This window comes from Miniopterus natalensis, chromosome 17 (assembly GCF_054644295.1).
Source record: "Miniopterus natalensis isolate mMinNat1 chromosome 17, mMinNat1.hap1, whole genome shotgun sequence".
NCBI lineage: Eukaryota > Metazoa > Chordata > Mammalia > Chiroptera > Miniopteridae > Miniopterus > Miniopterus natalensis.
Window position 1 is genome coordinate 499,450 of NC_142097.1, and position 19,953 is coordinate 519,402.

A 19,953-nucleotide genomic window follows, 5' to 3' on the forward strand; every position below is an offset into this window, starting at 1 on the left:
AGAGGGAGAGACAGAAACATCAATGATGAGAGAGAGTCACAGATCCTACTGGAGATCAAGCCTACAACCCAGGCATGTGCCCTAACAGGGAATCTCACTAGCAACCTTTAGGTGCACAGCAATGCCCAACAAACCGAGCCACACTGGCCAGGGCACAAGGAATGACATTTTGATACATGCTATTATAATACGGATGAACTTTGAAAACATTATGCTTCGTGAAGTAGCCAGGCACAAAAGGACAAATCTTGTATTATTCCATTCATATGAGGTATCTAGAATAGACAGATTCATAGAGACAGAAAGTAGAATAGAGGTTTCCAGGGGGTAAGAATGAATTACTGTTCAATGGGTACCAATTTTGTAAGGGATGATAAAAGGATTAGGTATAGACAGTGGTGATAATTACATACATTGTGAGTGTATTTAATGCCACTGAGTTGTACACTTATAAATCAGTAAAATGATAAACACTGTGTTATGTCTATTTTTCCATAATTAAAATTATAAAAGTCATTACCAACCTGCCCTCCCCCCACCCAACAGAAAGGAGATGGGCAGATATCAGCCAGGTAAAGGGACAGAGGGGAGCAGTGCCAGTAGGTGGTGGAGCTGGATTTGGACCCCAGGATAGCCCTTCCTCAGGCTATGAAGCCTCGCTTGTTGTGGAGACATGCTGCCTTCCTGGCAATGTGACCACGTGGATGTCCTGCATGTCCAGTAGCCCAGGAGAGGGACGCTACACAGGCAGAGGATGGACTGCACCCCTTCCCCACAGAAAACACACCCGTGGGCTCACCTTGGTGGTCTGAGGAGCAGTGAGTTCTCTGGTGAGCTCCTCTAGCGCCTCCCTGTTCCGGCCACACAGCACCAGCTTAGCACCTGCCGCGCAGAAGACTTTGGCGCATTCTAAAGGTAGAAGAGAGAATCTTGGCTGAGAAAATTCAGTGCCTTTCTTCCCCAGTGCAGTTCAAACTTACCCAATGTTTCATAATATGTACTCTTCCTACCTGCAGTGAACACATATGTATGAGCCCCAGTTATGGGCCAGGCACGGAGCTAGGAATTCAGGTCCAATGATAAAGGAACTCGGTTGCTGCCTCAGAGAGCTCATGTGTTGACCCGGACCGGTTGACAGATTTGTTAGGTACCATGCTCAAACTTTCCACAATCATCTTTAGTTCTGAATAACCCTGTGAGCTACATCCCCATTCTCACAACTGACGAAGCTCAGCAGGACCGAGTGACGTGCACACGATCAGGCATGTCCCCGAGGCCTATGCTCCAGAACAGCCCAGGCTGCTTCCCAGGTCACTTGAATGCAACAGGTACCTATCTCCTGGGGGTGCTTAAATGGTTCTATAGAAACACAGGGGACACCGGGCTCTATTGAGAAGGGCTGGGAGGCCTGAGGGGATCTTTTCTTGATGAGGCAGAGTGCAAAAGGCACCTGAGGGGTCGGACAGATGCAGCTGGAGAGTTCATCAGCCTCGCTAGGCTGGGAAATAATACAGCTGGTGGGGAAAGAGTTGAAGCATGCTGAGTGCCTACAACAGCAAGAGGATATGAAGAGAGGCTGCATTTTATTTATTTCATTTTAAATTTAATTTTTGTTTAAAATATTACAGATGAGCCCGGCCAGGCGTGGCTCAGCAGTTGAGCGTCAATCTGGGATCCAGGAGATTGGGGTTTGATTCCCGGTCAGGGCACATGCCCGGGTTGCGGGCTCGATCAATGACTCTCTCATCATTGATGTTTCTCTCTCTCTCTCTCCCCCTCTCCTTTCCTTTCTCTGAAATCAATAAAGATATATTTAAAAAAATGTTAAAAAAAAGAATAAAAAAATAAAAATATTACAGATGACCCTTTTTCTCCTCAATGCCCCGTTCCACCCCGTCCCACCCCCCTCCCCAGTCCCTCTTCCCACCATTGTCCGTGTCCTTGGGTTGTGCATATACACATATAAATTCTTTGGTTACTCTCTCCCCCTCCACCCACCCGCCCTCCTCCATCCCTCTCACATTTGTTAGTCTCATCTATGCTTAAAGGACTCCCTCTGTGGGTGGGAAGGAAGGAGACTGGAAAAGACCAGGCCCCATTGAGCCCACTCCTACACTCCAGGGGACAGTGACAAGGACATCATTGAGGAGACTATGGCGAGAAGCAGTCCCGAATTATTTGGGCACCTCTACTAGTCAATATTCTTTTGGTGGCAAGGACCCCGGCTCATACTGTGGCAAAGCAAAGAGGGTTTATCCAGAGGTTTCTGGGACAGCTCCCATGCTAAGAGAAAAAGCTGAATGGCCGCGATTGGGAAGGACAGAAGTGGCAGCTGCCCAGGGCCTCCAGCAGCAGGAAGCAGGCTCCCTAGTGCCCGCACACCTTTCCTGCACCTCCACAGCCTGGCTTCTCCACAAGGCAGCTTTGTGCTCACATCGAAACACTCCCCTTCCAGACAGGGGGAGCCTTCGGCTTGTCTCCTCCAAGCCCCGGTGTCAAGGTTTCAGCGAGGGGCTGTGGTCGGCCATGGTGGGGGTAGCCCAATAGGACTAGCCTAGCAGGGGCCCCACAAAAACAGGGGCAGGGAGGGGAGCTAACCTATAGGGAAAGAGGAAGAGGAGGGTGGGGTCCTTGTTTCTTGCTTGCCCTGCCCCCAAACGTCCTAACTAAATGTCCAGTGCCCTGAAAACTGACAGCTAATGGAAACCAGTGCCGCCCAGGGGTCGAGAGAACGGGCCAGGCTTCCTGTGCTCAGCTCTGATTCTGACCCTCACCGGTTCCGTGATCTTGGTTAAGTTATAACCTCTGTGTTTCTCCCCTTCCTCTTATGTAAGACACAGATAAAAACAGCCCTGGAAGTGAGTTAAAGCGGATACAGCAGTAGATACAAACACTATTTAAAAGCACTACAGAGTATTGCTTTTGTATTTCTAAGTGGCCTTTTGAAAGCTCTAACAGCTGACGGTGAAAGCTGAAATGCAAGGGTTGGAAGCACTGCCGCCTGTCCTCACCAGGCTCGGCTCCCTCAAAAGCCCGCAGGCAAGTCTGCCAGGCCCCTCAGCCCCTAGCTGACCAGGGTCTGGGGCAGGGTCACCGAGGCCCAGGCAGTCGAGCGGAGTCTCAGTGCCTGCCCCTTGACTCCCGGGGGGACCGGCCCGCCTGGGAGGGGTTCAGGGAGGGGAGGGGTCAAGGCTGTCACTGCTCTATGCGGGAAGGTGGCGGCAGGCTCCAGGCAGGGTCACTGCTCTGACAGCCCTTCCAGAAAAGGGTCAAAATTCCGTAAAGCCAAAAGTCTTCAAAATCAGGGAGAAGGAATCCCAGGGCCCTCCAGGAAGAGGAAGTGTTGGCACCTGGCTCGCCTGCGGGCACGGCCCATTCTTTCCCCTCGGCAGCGCCTCCCTGCGCGATCCAGGTAGAGTTCTCTGGAACGTGTGGAGGTACTAAATCAATACATTTCCAAGTGTGCTGTTTTATCTTCTTTGAAGCTCTGGTTGGTCTGTTCACTGCCTCATCCCGACAAAGGGCACAAATCCAGACAGCGCTGCAGCGCCTGCTCTGCCTGTCCCTGGTGGTCTGCTCAGGGCCACAGCCCTGTCCTGCCTGCCCTGCTGTTCTCAACAGAGCAGCAGAGGCCTGGGGGGTGGGGGCACTCAAAGCCAGACGCCAGCATTCCTGAGGCTAGAACTGCTCATCTGGTCTAAATCATTCCCTGAGATTAGGAACTTCCAGTTCTTTGTTTTTTAAACATATTTTTATTGACTTCAGAGAGAGGAAGAGGGAGAGAGAAACATCAATGATGAGAGAGTCATTGATCGGCTGCCTCCTGCACACTCCCTGCTGGGGATCGACTCCGGGCATGTGCCCTGATCAGGAACTGAACCTCAATCTCCTGGATCATAGGTTGATGCTCAACCACTGAGCCATGCTGGCCAGGTAGGAACTTCCAGTTCTGTGGGCTTCCTCACCCCATCTTGTCCTGTCCTGACCCACACAATGGATATTTTATGAGGTGCCACTAAAGGGAACAGACATGCAGAACCAAAGGTGGGGAAGGCACACTGGTGTATAAAGTTTCTGGAAATGGTCACCTACGTTCTGCTTAAGCTTTGCTTCCTAGCAGAGCCAAAAAGGGAAGAAATTAAAGTTTGTGTTGGGAGAGACAGAAATGAAAATAACGGATTGGAAGGATTTCACCGTCATTTTTTGAAAAAACTGATACAGGGAGGCAGGAGGGTCAAGGGAAAAAGGAAGAGTCTCAAGTACTATTTATCTAGGGCTGCCAGACGCCTGTCCTGGCTTCTGTAAATCAAAAAAACTGTTTGTGACTGTTCAGGGCTTAGGCTGGCTAAAGTGGGCATCCAGAACATTCCGTCCCTTTAGACAATGGTCCTGCTGTTTTACAAGGACAAGCTCATGCAACTTCAATACACAGAACAGGAGAATCACAGAAAGTTGTCTGAAGACTCATCTCGCAACTCAGACCCCGAGAGGCTAAGACAGTGGGCCAAGCCACCGAGGGCAACACAGGGTCTCCCTCCTCCCAGGAGCTGAGGAGCACTCACCCTCGGAAGCCACCGAGAGGGGCTGTCGCACATGAGTTGGCTGGTTAACAATCTGTTCCTTTGTTGTTGTTGTTAATCCTCACCAAGGATATTTTTCCCACTGATTTTTAGAGAGAGTGGAAGCGAGGGAGGGGGAGAGGGAGAGAGAGACGGACAGGGAGAGAGAGGGAGGGGGGCGGAAGCGGGGGAGGGAGGGGGACATCATGAGAGAGACGCATCATGAGAGAGACGCATCAATGAGAGAGACGCATCATGAGACGTATCATGAGAGAGACGCATCAATGAGAGAGACACATCAGGAGAGAGACGCATCAGGAGAGAGATGCATCATGAGAGACACATCAATGAGAGAGACGCATCATGAGAGAGACGCATCAGGAGAGAGACGCATCATGAGAGACGCATCAATGAGAGAGACGCATCATGAGAGAGACGCATCATGAGAGAGACGCATCAATGAGAGAGACGCATCATGAGAGAGACGCATCATGAGAGAGACGCATCATGAGAGACGCACATGAGAGAGACGCATCAATGAGAGAGAGACGCATCATGAGAGAGACGCATCAATGAGAGAGACGCATCATGAGACGCATCATGAGAGACGCACGAGAGAGACGCATCAATGAGAGAGAGACGCATCATGAGAGAGACGCATCAATGAGAGACGCATCACGAGAGAGGCGCATCACGAGAGAGGCGCATCACGAGAGAGACGCATCATGAGAGACGCATCATGAGAGAGACGCATATGAGAGACGCATCAATGAGAGACGCACCACGAGAGAGACACATCACGAGAGACGCATCACGAGAGACGCATCATGAGAGAGACGCATCATGAGAGAGACGCATCATGAGACACATGAGAGAGACACATCATGAGAGAGACATGAGAGACACATCAATGAGAGAGACGCAGCATGAGAGAGACGCAGCATGAGAGACGCATCATGAGAGACACATCATGAGAGAGACACATCATGAGAGACACATCATGAGAGAGACACATTGACTGGTTGCCTCCCGCACATACCCTGACCAGGGTGGAGATCGCACCTGCAACCCAGGCACATGCCCTTGACTGGGAATTGAACCCGCAACCCTTTGGTGCGCAAGCCGATGCTCTAACCACTTTGTCACCAGCCAGGCTAATCTGTTCCTATTTTATTTGGCTGGAGGGGAAAGAGATATATGCAGTCCTGTCCCTAACATGTTAAATGGGGAAGAATATAAGCAGAGTGAGTTGGAATTCAGGAAGTGGATGACATTATATCTATCTATCTCTACATATAAATATTCACAGGGTGGGTTTTTTTAATTATATTTTCTACTCCCTTCACAATCCTGGTGTCCGGAAAAGGAAGCAGGGAGCGACGATGACGAGAACAGTGTCCGTCTCAACGTCCACCTCCAGTGTCTGCCTGTTGGAGCACCCACTGCCCCATACCTTTCCATCTCACCCACCCTCAAACACTCCTCAGGGATTCTCAGAAAAATGCTTCTCTCTGACATTAAGAGAAGCAGCTGCTGACTAACCTATATATAGTATCAAGTGAGGTCAGGGTCAGGGGACAACTGTGGCAAAGGGCCTGGAGGCAGCTGTCCCCGTGCAGGTCTGTGTACCTAATGACAGGTCAGGGTTCACCCAGAGACTCCCCCGAACACCATAGTGAGCACAAAGGAATCCATCCACCAAAGTTCCCAGGCTCCCCCTAGCTGCCTGCACCACTCACCGTGCAGACAGACCCTGTCTGCTCCTTTGTGTTCCCACGACACCCCCAAGTGCTCCCAGCCCCTGCACAGCATGTTGCTCCCAGCCTTGGCCTGCTGCAAGGCCCTTCCTGCTGGCCCCCCTTCTTGTTCCTTGGTCAAATCCCCCTCAGGTAAGACAAGACTGAGTTCTGAAGTCAGAGGTGTGGGTTTAAATCTTGGCTTCACACTTTCGGGCTAGAAGTCCTAGGGTAAGTCGTGCCTTCTCTGACTCTCAGCTGCCATAAGCATCCAATGCACAGCCAGTGCATATAAATAAACGTATCTTCCCTCTACCAGGCTGGCTGGGAGGCCCCGTTACTGACATAGCAATACTGAGATAAGTCCCTGCCTCTCCATTAGACCGTGCGCCCCGTGAGGGATGGGCTGGGCCTTGTCTTCCATCTGTGTCCCAGCACCTGGCCCAGCGCCTGGCCCGTGGGAGATGCCCCATCCATGCTGGCTGCACTATCACCAACCAAAGTTGCAGCAATGGTGGGTCCACCACAATTTGGGCGCCTTTCGGCCTTCATGGAACAGAGCTCGAGCGTGGATGACGTGCTGGTGTAGGAGGCTGCGCGTGTATGCAGGTGCTGAGGACAAAGCCAGAGGGTCCACGCCCCATGCCCAAGTTTGCCCTCTGTGCGCCTGCTGTAGGAAGGGCAACTCCCCTTCTTCCCTCTAACTGCCAGGGCTGGTCTAACAATTAGATCAATGTAAGACAGGTTAATGGGGGAAACATTTTCACTTAGTGTGTAGAAAAGCCCCCCCATTCAACATGAAGCTCTAGGAAGTGACCAAAGCAGGCAGTGTTTGTATCTTTTAGACAAAAAGTGAACAGACAATACATTTGTGAAGAACTGACAAGACAAAGGGGTTCAAGCTTTGGGCAGTAAACTCGTGGAGAATTACCCACGTTTGTTGTATGGCCTTCTCAGCCTGGAACTCACCACCTCTGGTGAGAAGAATGCCTCCTACCTCCTGGTGCAGGGAGGGGACCTTTCTTAAAAACCTTTCCAATTACAGCTGACGTTTAACATTGCTGTGTACTGGTTTCAGGTGTACAGTGTAGTGATCAGACATCACACACTTTACAAAGTGGCCCCTGACAGGTCTGGCACCCACCGGGCACCACAGTAATTACCAGCCACTGATTGTCAGTGAAGCACCTTCCACATGGGAGGTTTATCTGTGCTTTCGAGGGATCAAAGGAAGGCAGTAACTTTAATTCAAAATAATCAACATGCCAAAGTGGCATATTTGGGGGTGACATAATGCTCTCCTTCACTGCCAAAGTCAATATATATGTTTGTAAGGGAAATGAGGACAGCTCTACAAACTCATTTGTGGTGGGAGGTAGGGACCGTGACTCACTGGGACCTAGAAGCTCAAGGTGTTCACCGAATCAGACTGGAACTAACCTGGAGAAACTGGTTAGCTGAGGCATCACTTTCTCTGTTTCCAACCCTGCCAAAGCTATGTCCAGAGTACTGCTGGAGGCATGGCCCAGTCAAGAGAATGTGTGGAACCCTGGCAGGTATGGCTCCGTGGTTGGAGCGTTGGCCCGAGCACCAAAGGGTTGTGGGTTCAATTTCCAGTCAAGGGCACGTACCAGGGTTGCAGGTTCCATCCCTGGCCCGGGTTGGGGCATGTGTAGAAGGCAACCAATTGGGGTCTCTCTCACAGTGATGTTTCTACCCCCCCCCCCTAAAAATCAATGGAAAAATATCCTTGGGTGAGAGTTAACAACAAAAAAGAGAAGACATGGAAAAGATGACACCAAGGCCATAAACCATGGTGCTGGCTGGGCCCAGGAAAAGGCATGCTTTGGCCCTCACAGAGGTAGGTCGTCGTCCATATTTAAAAATTGGGAGCCTTCACATAAAAAGCCCTATATCAACATCCAGCGGGTGTGGAGTAAGGCCGCCGCCTTAGATGGACCTGCAGTCTCCACTTTGCTCGGTCTTCCTCACAAGCCTTTGCCTCCCAAAACTGATGCTGAAAGTCTCACTGCACTTAAGCTCTTGCTTTTACCAACTGGACTGAGGACAGCGACATACTCTGGTTCCCGTCACCAACCCGCTTCGCTTATTTGCACCTGTGCTGGTGGTCCCTGGGCAGCCGAGCTGCTCCTCAAGCTCAGGCCAACTTTCCTTCCCGAGAGCCCTGCATCCAGGACCCACCTCGCCCCAGCCCCGAGGTCGCGCCTGTAATGACCACCACAGCATTCTGGAGGCAGGCCTTCACCCGCATGTACTGCAGCAGCTTGAAGAGGCTGAAGATGCCCACACAGCCAAACAGCAGGGGCGCGGCGGCCGTTGAGGTGACAAAGTCCATGACCCTCACTGTCAGCAGACTCTTCCTGGAAGAACCAAAACCAAATAAACTAGTTACAAAAATGGGAAAACTCAAGAAACATGCCAACGTTCTTCTCCTAGTCAGATACAGAGCCCAAGTGTCTCCTGCGAGGACCTCAGCTCCGAGTCCAGCCAGTCTTCCTATCCTGTGCATCATGGAACTTGCTTCTCTCTCTCTGCACTGACAGGAGCAGAGAGCAAAGCCACAGACCTCATGCTGTGCCTCAGAGGTGCACAGTGACCCAGGGCAGGCTGAGACAGTCACTTAGCTTGGGGCCCAGTTACCTGGTGAGTGTCACAGGAGCACTAGTGTATGAGTACTCACCTGATTCTCCTTCAGACACCTATTTTAGGAAACTTAAGTAACACCATTATCATTTTAAATTCCTGGGTATTTGTGAAACTAGAAAAAAATTTTTTTCAAAGGACAAAAAAAAAAAATCAAACCAATCTTTATACTCCTCCCTGAGCAGATGATGCTCCTGAGTGGGGCATCCCTGGGTGGCACCTGCAATGGCCCCCAAGTGTGCTCTTGCCACAGGCCTCCTGGACACCCAAATGGAATTCAGCACAGGGAGCTGGCCTTGCCCAGAAGGGCCCTGGCTCAGGCTATGGAGCAGGTAGCCCTGCAGTGCACCAAGGCAGTTCTCCCTCAGCATCACCGACGAGCCAGTCGGACAGGTGACACCAGGAGGCCACATGAGCATTTGTGCAACAGTGTGCAGTCAATTCTTAGGAAACACACAGGTTTTTTCCACAACTTCCCCTAATTTCCTTCCTCCTGCCAGCCTCCCATCACTCACCTATGCCCCTGTGTCTAAAGCAACAGCCAAGAGGGGAGATGTGGGTGAGGGAGGAGCAATACCGCGTCAGTCACTGAAAGAAACGCCATGAGGCCACTTGTCAGGTGGCCAGCGTCTCCCACAGCCCCGGCAGGACTGCGGTGTTATGAGCACAGTGACCCTCTTCAGCGAAGGAGAGGCTGAAAGCCATGGGCAGAGTTCCTGTGAAGCAGCCAAAGCTCCCACGCACTCATCACATTAGGAGCGATTGTGAAACCTCGCCACCTACTACATGTCCTACCTCCTCAACTCCTCATCTCTAAAATACTCTGCTTCCTGTCCCAGGACAACACCAACTCTGCGCATGCCCTGGAGCCAGAGCCCACTCAGCGCCAGCACCCACTTCCTACCTCCCAAGTGGCTCTGATCCTTTAGGTTCAGGGTGGGCTATCCTGATCAAAACCAAGCTGTTCCAAGGCAACTGGGTTCTGCTCCAATGTGAACTGTGAGGTCAGCTAGTCTAGTATTTAGATGAACTCTTCACCTGCCTTTCCAAACACACCTAAATTCTCACTCACCATAAAAAACTAATTGCAGTCTTGGATAAACACCTGTAAAACAACTCCCAATCAACCTCCACTTAATCTACTTCTGAAAGACCCCAGCCACTGTCTAAGTGAATACATTTCGCTCTCACCCTATTGTGCCAGGCCTACAGCTGGATGGGAGGGTAATTAAAGTAACCAATTTAAAGCATCCACCTGGGTACTGATGGCACCACCCTGCCCAACAGGAAGCTCAGGCCTGTTCTGGCCATAATGCCGGCTGAATCCCAGGGTATATGCTAGGACCCAAGGATCCTTTGTCTGGCACCTGGAAGTACTTAAAACGTTGCTGCAAGTGTTTCCTGGGAGCAGGAGGAGTGACTGCTGGGGGCAGAAATGATTGCCAGTTTCATGGTGTAGCTTCACCAAAAAATTACAGCAATTGACATAAAACACAAGTAGGCCTCAAGGTAATTATAGCTCAGAGGTTTTAGGTAATAAACTTGGGAGGCAGGGCTTTCAACCCAGCAGGATAGTTGTTTGGGAAGAGCTTTTTCCCACTGCAATCCCAGGTCCTTATACCAGGCAGGTCAGAAAGGGAACCACCCTGCCTGGCCCAGAATCATGTGGGGACCAGTTGCTGCCTAGGATGACCAGGGGGATGGGGACACTGCTCACAAAAGGGCAGTGGGGCTCAGCCTCTGGGCTGGGAATCAGAGCTCCCCCTGGTCAGCAGGGTGGAAACAACCCTGCACACTGCTCCAAACACAGGCTAAGGACTCTGCCTGAGTGACACCTATAGCTGGGCTGAGCCTGAGCTGCACTGAAGGTTCTGTGTGTGTGTGTGTGTTGTGTGGGCAGCTCCAAGCACCAGTACTCAGCCTGTTGCCTCTTGAAATTCAGAGGTTTCAGAGACCGCCTAGAAAACACACACAGTACAGGGGTTACAAGGAGGAACCCTCGAGACAGCCTGCCTGGGTTCACATCCTGGTTCAGCCACTTGCCAGCCTGGGTGAGGGACTTCACAGCTCTGAGCTTCAGTATTCTCATCTGTAAATTAGGGTATGTGAGTACCCACCTCGCAGGTTTGTTGAATCGGATGAATTAGTCCATGGAAATGTGCGCATGGTCCCTGGTGCCAGTAAGTGCTCGGTAAATGTAGCTGCCATCAGCACCATCACAACCCAACTGACTAAAAGCTCCTGGCCCAGGAATGAGTTTCAGAGCAGTCAGATTTCCAAGGCTGTCTGAAAGAGTCCCTAGTTTATGAACACTGGTTTCTTCTAAATAAAGGAAACTCATTAAACATATACTTTTCTGTGGTTTTAATTAAATTTTTATAACTTCATATCTATAGTTTAATTAAATTAACTGATAGAAAATAAAACCCAACTTTGTCAAGTCAGGATACCATATCTCAAGGTTTGTTTCAGAAAATGTGGCTGCCATCGGTCACTGAGGCCACACCTCAGGAAGAGGGCAGGCGAGCTGATATCCCTCCACCGTCTTCCAGACCCCGGGAGCAGCAGGATGTGAACAAAGCCACCAGGCAGGGCTCCTACTGGAGGACAAGTAGAGCTTCTAACACACTGCACTTTCATGTTCCTGTCTAACACCCAAGCCGACAGCTCTGACATAAAAAAAAGAGAGAACTGCACAGCCTTGTACCCTTCCGGGATTCCCTGAGCACCTGACCAGACACTGCCTGCCAGCCATGATCTCCTGGCAAATATGGCACCATGTGAGTGGGACCCATCTCACCCACAGGCCAGCTTCTGTGAGGACAGCACACATCTGCACTCAGCCTGACAGTTGTCACAGCATCAGGATGCAAGCAAGTCAGAAATCAGCACTGGCTTTCCAGCTAACTCAAGACAATGCTGGTGGAAAACGACACTCCAGAGCAAACCATTTACCTGAGAGAATCAGGTTCGATTTCAGGGCAACCTTCTTGACTGGGTTAAGCTGGTCACATCAGCAATGCCAACTCTTCATGGGGGTTTTTCAAATTCTTACAAACCTCCCAACTTTTATTCCACTCTTCAGTGCATGCGGTCACACCGATGTGCCCCAGGGCCGCTGTGCCTCCCTGGGCTCTCAGAGACAGCTGTGCCAACTCTTTCCGTCTCACTCTTGGCAGTCAAGGCAGCCAAGAGAGCTAGACACAGAGATAGCTCGGCCCCATAGCCTTGCTGTGGTAACTGGGGCCTTCTCCAAGCAAAAGGGACAGCTCAAGAGTAGAAGAAAGGAATGTGTCTTGGCTGGCCACAACTCCAGACTAGGAAATCCATCTCTTATGTAAAGCAAGTTCAAAGAGGGCCCGTTTTCTCTGAAAATGGCATACAAGAAGGACTGAAATATGTTTATAAATTTTGCATTTTATACCAAAAGGCTTTTAACTGCTAGTTTCAGATATAACTGGAAAGGTAAGATGGATGGCATTAAAAGGGAGTTAGGGGAAAAATCTTGCTCACAATTTCTAGCATTTAGAGATCAGCTTGTAGAAAGAATGGACAGAGTGGCCCAGTACCACTATGAGCCACATAGGAAGGCAGGACAGGAATATGGAAGGGGGGGTTATAAAAGAGAGAAGGTGGGGCCACCCCCCTCAAACAGAAATGACAAACAGGTCACACCTGGTCTGGGAGTACAAGGTGCACCTCAATAGTTAGCACTCGCGGGCACCCTCTGCACTGACGGGGAAGTCACCTGGAGCGGCCTGTCAGCTGGCACGAGGGAGCCAGAGAGTGCAGGCGTTCACACACTGAGCCCATCTGCTGGGACTGCCACACGTCAAGACTATGGAGCTATAGACTTAAGCTGAAAGAGTGTAAAGGCAGACGGTTCCTTCTCAGGAGAGTGTTACTTGGGGCTGGGCAGCCAGGAAGTTCGTGGCTTCAGAATTCAGCTGCTCTCTTACTTCCCACTGAGAGGTTCTTTAAAGGACTTTTAGAACCTCACACTAGAAATAAGACGATCATCAAGAAAGCAACTGATTAGAAATGTCACCTTTTATAACATTTGTTCCATTTCTCATACTTTAATGAAAATTCTACACTTCACAGATGGAATCTGTTCCTAATATTCCTTCTTCTCTCAAGCAATCATGAAAATCTTTAAAATTGTACTATTAATAAAAACAGACTGTTGGAATCTACTTAGAAACCACACAGAAATCAAACCACCAACAGACACATCTGAAATCAAAGAAGGGAATGTGAAAACTCTCCGAGGTTAAAAGCTAATAATAATTTCAGGTTTGTGAAAAGGCCTTGTCTTGAAGTAATTTTCCACATTACGTGCAAGAAAACCAGGCTAAAGGGCAGGGTGCTGAAATCCTGCGGCAAGAAGCAGCTTAGAATCACCAAGAGCAGTTAGGATCTGGTTGCCACATACCTACCCGTTCTTATATCCCATAACCGACACACAGCTCCAAACAGCAGATCTATTAAAGGTGACATAAGCTATGGGTCATGCTTATGACCCATATCTGAAAATGCATCTGAAAACAGGTGTCTATTTTCAGAAAGTAAAAGCAGAGTAAAGCTGCTCTTTTTTGGTATGAAGCAAGTGAGCAGCAGCTGCTCAGGCTGCCTTCGACTGAAAAGAAAGACAAATATCCTACCTCAGGTGGCAGCTACTGTGAAAGAAGTGGGTCTTGGCACCAGAGTCTTCTCTGATCTTTTGACCTGGGGCAGAGTGACTTAGACTAGAGGCCAGAGGACACCTTCAGGTCAGCTAGCCCTCCCTAGAGTGTTGGAACAAGCCACAGATGTGGTTGTATTTTGGGATGCCAGCCTCAGAGCCCCCAGTTTAAAGGATTCCAGGCTGGCATTAGTAAAAATAATACCAAAAGGAAGGCTGGAGAATATTTCAGACCAGGCTCTGAACGTCCAGTCCTAGGAAGAGAAACCCACTGAAGCAAGCCCTGCTCTCCAGTCAGGGCTGAGCACTCATGGCACAGCAGTCCCAGCCAAGGAGAACAGAGGCACCAAGCCCAGCTCCAGACCCTGCAGTGCAGGCTGCCTGCAAGGAAACAAGGCGCCAGTGCTAACTGTTCACTACGAGCCAAACTCTTAGTTCAGTTTTTAAAAACAGCATTTATAACGAAACTGTCTCTTCAAAAAAAAACACAGCACTTCTGCTGGCTACCTAGACATCTTGACTCAAAAAACAATGTTGATTTCTAATGTGCTTCACAAAATGAATTTAGTATTACTGGAAGATGCTGGAGTGATCTCACCCCTTTTCCTAGAAAACACACAAACCAGACAAGGCATCACCATGGGGGTGAAGAAGCACCGCAGGGGCACTGGGCGCTGGGGTCAGGTCCTGTCATGCACTTGCTGTTTGATACAGGCAAATTTATTCTCTCTGCACCTAAGTGCCCTAATTTCAAAAGGAAGAGCACTACTTCAGTGAGAAGACGTAGGAAAGCACTGCGAAAATGCTAATATCCCGAACAAACATGCTGCTCACTCCCAGATGACTGAGGACAGGCAATTCCCACAGAGGGTTTCAGGGCTGAGCTGAGCAATGGCAGCCATGCTGGCAGCTTTAAGGACTATCCATGTTTAAATATGTTTGATAAAAAGACAAAACAGATTACTTTATATCCACACCTCACACGCTGTGGACCATTCCAGGTCTGGATGCCACCTGCTCATCCACGCAACTACCCACCCAGTGCTGTCTAGCCCCAGACGCGCTGGGACTGGGCATGAGGCAATGAGCCAAGCAGACATGGCTTCTGATCTCATAGAACTCACAGCCTAGATGGGAAAACTGATAGCAAAGAAACAAAATTTAAGTGATTATCACTGTGACAATGAAAGAAATAATCACTGTAAAACCACAAAGAGGTGGCCTATCTAAAGGACAGGCCTGGCTTAAAGCTTTAATTCAAAGTCAAAACAATTCAAACCACTGTGCTAGCCTCACAAGACACAACCAGGGACAGCTGCTAGTTTGTGACTCTTAAACTCTAGATTATTACCTTAATTATGTATAGCCCGGCCGGGTGTGGCTCAGCGGTTGAGCGGCGGCCTAGGATCCAGGCAATCGGGGTTTGATTCCCGGTTGGGGCACATGCCCGGGTTGCGGGCTCGCTCCCCAGTTGGGGGCGTGCAGAAGGTAGCCAATCAATGACTCTCATTATTGGTGTTTCTATCTCTCTCTCCCTCTCCTTTCCTCTCTCTGAAATCAATAAAGATGTATTTAAAAAAAAAAAAATTATGCATAACAGCAGCAAGACAGAAAAGGCACCAATGTAAATATGAAATCAGGAATCCAGTATTTAAAGAAGTGCTAGAGCTCACACCAGAGTATCTAAAAGGAGCTGTACCAGCACCAGTTTCAGAAACTTAAGAATAAAACACAGAGCCCGGCTGGGCGTGGCTCAGTGGTTGAGTGTTGACCTAGGATCCAGGCGATCGGGGTTTGATTCCCGGTCAGGGCACATGCCCCGGTTGTGGGCTCGATCAATGACTCTCTCATCATTGATGTTTCTTTCTTTCTCCCTCTCCTTTCCTCTCTCTGAAATCAATAAAGATATATTTAAAAAAAAAAAAAAAAAAAGAATAAAACACAGAAACTCACGATACTTATATTCTAGATTGGGCACAATTACCCACTATATCTGCTGCGGGTGGAAATCGTGTTCTTCCACGGGATCAAGAGGAAAGCATTCCACGGACCCACATATGAGAGACTGTGACATGGTAAGATTTATTCAGGTAGAAGGCTGCCCCTGAGTTTCCAGCGTCCCATCTCCATCTGTCCCGCCATGGAAAAAAATCCAGTCTTGTCTTCATCAAGGCCAGTGTCCAGAGTCTCTGTCATACTAAAGCTTAGTCCTTTGGAGCCCGTGTGGTCTGCCATGGGCCCCAGGTGACTGCTAGACCCACATGGTTGGTACAGAAAGGGAGAGAACACACCAACCAATGGGGCGAGCACGTGCTACGGAGCATGAGAGAGACAGGCTTTGTTGGCTGGGATTACATTATCTCAGGCTTGGGAAGGGCAAGGCGCTTTTTCAAAATAACTGATCAACTTTCCAAGCTTTCGCAGGCTTGCACTGGTCTGCCTTCTAACCAATCTATTCGTTCCCCAGGTTTAACGGACAGGCCTCTGGGGCTGCCATCTTGGCTCCTGCTGCACATGTGCTACCTTCTTTATTGTCCCGTCCCTTGCCCCAGCGATCGGCAGGGAACAGACTGGTGGTTACCTGGGGAGTGTGTGAAGGCATAGCTCCCGGGTTCAGCAGGCTTATGCTCCCCAGGTGATTATGCTTAATAATGTCTGATTCCCTTTGCTCCTCTCCTCCATTAATATCTAGCTACCTATGCTAACACATCTGTTATAGTATAGGTTCATCTGACAAATATTTACTAAGCACCCACTTTATGTCAATTGTCCCAGGCTCTGAAGTGCAGTGAACAAGAAACAGGCCACTTTCCTCATGGAGATGACATACCAATGGGAGAGACAAACAATAAAAGTGATAAACAAATACACTGTACATTAGAAGGATTCTAGAAAGATGGTGGAGTAGGAAGCACTAGAAATCCGTTTCCACCTAGAGAACAGCGGCACGGACAGAATCTGTGTGGTATAATATTTTGAAACTCTGAGACTAGTGAAGGCTTGAAAATTTCAGGAGGAGGCTTGCAGGGTAAATGCGGGGTATTTCAATCCATTTCAGCTCTGAGAACAGTAGCAGCTTCACATGGCCCACCCAGTGACAGGCAGCTGAATAGCAGGCCCGGGAGCAGCTTGTACACAGCTGACGGGAATGCATGTGGGCAAAAAGGACTCCGTCCTCCAAATAGTGGGGATCTGTGCTCCAATTGCTGATCCCTACTTCTTATCACAGAGCCGCAGACAAAGAAGCTGGCAGCCACTGTTATGCCTTCCCAATTGTTGCAAGTCCCTCCTCGTCCTCCTGAATTGGCTTCCCAGGTATTTAAGTAGGAGGACATTCAAAAGCAACTAAATGTTTGGAGAAAATTGAAAGTGACCATGCATGCCTGGCCGGGTGTGGCTCAGCAGTTAAGTGTCGACCTAGGATCCAGGCGATCAGGGTTCGATTCCCGGTCAGGGCACATGCCCGGGTTGCGGGCTGCAGCCGATCAATGACTCTCTCATCACTGATGTTTCTAGCTCTCTCTCTCCCTCTCCTTTCCTCTCTCTGAAATCAATAAAGATATATTAAAAAAAAAAAAAAAGTGACCATGCATACCCATGGAAGGGCACAGGCTGAGAAAAGACCTGAGAAGATCAAGCTGATCCTTGGCACAGAGACAGCCTACAAAAACAAACAAACAAAAACAACAAAAAAACATAAATAAAAACAAAAGAAAAACCCAGCAAATAGTAGGGAAGGGAAAAATATGATTTTCAGTTACCACATTGTTAGATTCCAATGTATGGTTTTCAACAAAATAATAAAAAGGTATACAAAGAAACAGGAAAGTATGAAGTATGGCCCAAAGAAAAAAATCAACCAACAGGAATTATCCTTGAAAAAGATCTGGAAGTAGATCTACACACAAAAAAAGATAAAAACTGTCTTAAGATGCTCAAAATACTAAAGGAAGGTGTATAGAAAGTAAAGAAACTAATGTATGAAAAAATGGAAATACAAATAATGAGACAGAAAACCTAAAACGGAAATACTGGAGCTGAAAAGTAAAATAACTGCACTGAAAAATACATTAGAGGGATTCAAGGCAGGACAAAAAATCAGCGAACTGAAATACAAGATAATGGAAATTACTGACTCAAAGGAACAGAACTACGAAGACTGAAGAAAAGCGAACAGAGTATAAGGGACCTGTGGGGCACACAAGGCAAACCAACATAGGCCTTGCAGGAGTATCCAAAGGAAAAGGGGCAGAGGGATATTTGAAGAAATGATGACTGAAAACTTCCCAACTGTGGTGAGCCATAAAATAAACAGCCAAGAAACTCAACAACTCCAGATATAATGAATTCAAAGAGACCCACACCAAGACATTTATAATCAAACTTTCGAAAGGCAAAGACAAAGAAAGAATCTTGAAAGTTAGGAGAGAAAAGTGAGTGGTCACAAACAAGAGATCCTCATTAAGACTATTGTTGACCCTGAGAACCAGGGCTCCTGACTGGGCTCAAATTTAAAAACACAGCCTAGCGCCCATTGCTCAACAGAGGCCTCTCACATAAGCCATGCTTCACGGAGAAGCCCGCACTGAGCTGCCTGCCTGAAGTGTTCTGCCACCTGATCCAGCCCCTATAAAGGAGCTCCTGGAATGGTATTTCAACTAATGGGACTAAGGCTTTCCCTGTCTAGCCGGAGCTGAGCTGCTATATTTAAATTAGCATCTTTTAAAACTTTTACTTTATTTTTACAATTACATTAACATTCACTATTATTTTATATACTTTCAGGTGTACAGGATAGTAGTTAGACACTGATTTAATTTATGAACTGATCCCCCTGATAAATCTAGTACCAACCTGGCATCACACAGTTATTACAATATTATTTACTATATATACCCTATGCTGTACTTGACATCCCTGTGACTATTTTGTAAATATCAACTGTACTTTGTATCTCTTCACCCTTTTTACCCAGCCCCCAACATTCCCTCCCATCTGGCAACCATGAGTTTGTTTTCTGTATCTATGAGTCTGTTTCTGTTTTGCTTGTTTTACAGTATTCATGTGTTTTTAAAGATTTTTTTTTATTGAGTCTTGCAGAGAGAGGGAGATAGGGAGAGAGAAACATTGGTGTGAGAGGGAAACATCCATCAGCTGCCTCCTGCATGCCCCCTACCGAGGATCAAGCCCACAACCCAGGCATGTGCCCTGACCAGGAACTGAACTGGTGATTTTTAGGTGCATGGGACAACACCCAACCAACTGAGCCACACTGGCCAGGGCTTGTTTATAATATATATATATTAATTATATCTTTATTGATTTCAGGGAGAGGAAAGGTGAGGGAGAGTGAGAAACATCAATGATGTAAGTCATTGATTGGCTGCCTCTTGCAAGCCCCCCACTGGGGATCGAGCCTGCAATCTGGGCATGTGCCCTGAACAGGAATCAAACCATGATCTCCTGGATCATAGGTTGATGCTCAACTGCTGAACCACGCCAGCCGGGCTCAAGTAGTCTTTAGATTTCACATATAAGTGAAATCATGTCATTTGTCTTTCCCTATCTGGCTTACTTTAGTTAACATAATACCTTCTAAGTCCATCCATGTTGTTGCAAATGAAAAAAGATTTTTTTTTTGTTTTTATGGCCAAGTAATATTCCATTGAACATATGTACCACATCTTCTATATCCAGTCATCCATTGATGGGCACTTAGGTTCTTCCATATCTTGGCTATTGTAACTAATGCTGCAATGAACAGGGATGCATGTATCTTTTCAAATTAGTGTTCTGGGTTTCTTTGGATAAATACTCAGAGTGGAACTGCTGAGTCATAAGGTAGTTCTATTTTTATTTTTTTAAGGAGACTTCATACTGTTTCCCATAGTGGCTGCACCAATTTATAAACCCACCAACAATGCACATCCTCATCAACAGTTGCTGTTTGTTGATTGATGATAGCCATTCTGACAGGTGAGATGGTATTTCATTGTGGTTTCAATTTGTATCTCTATGACACTGAGCACATTTTCATATGTCTATTGGCCACCTGTATGTTTTATTTGGAGAAATGTCTATATAGGTTCTCTGCCATTTAACTGGATGCTTTGCTTTTTTGGTGTTGTGTTGTATGACTTCTTTATAAATTCTGTATATTAACCCCTTATTGAATATATCATTAGGAAATATATCCTCCCAATCAGTAGGTTATCTTTTCATTTTGTTGATGGTTTCCTTCACTGTGCAAAACCTTTTCAGTTTGATGTAGTCCCATTTGTTTATGGTTTTCTTTTCTATCTCTTGCCTG

At 48.0% G+C, this 19,953-nt stretch overlaps 1 protein-coding gene across 5 annotated transcripts in view; it reads right to left on the bottom strand.

Moving 5' to 3' along the window:
• The window catches only part of DHRS7B (dehydrogenase/reductase 7B), a 71,024-nt gene that overhangs the window by 28,279 nt on the left and 22,792 nt on the right, over window positions 1–19,953 (bottom strand). For all 5 annotated transcript variants that reach the window (XR_015715838.1, XM_087825727.1, XM_087825725.1 and 2 more), the window contains exons 2-3: window positions 8,498–8,676; window positions 800–909 (exon numbers count right to left, since the gene is read on the bottom strand). Coding sequence is in view for 4 of the 5 variants with exons in the window: in XM_087825727.1 (XP_087681853.1) it covers window positions 800–909; window positions 8,498–8,676 (289 nt within the window). In the remaining variant the exon portion in view is untranslated. The remainder of the gene's footprint in view (window positions 1–799; window positions 910–8,497; window positions 8,677–19,953) is intronic.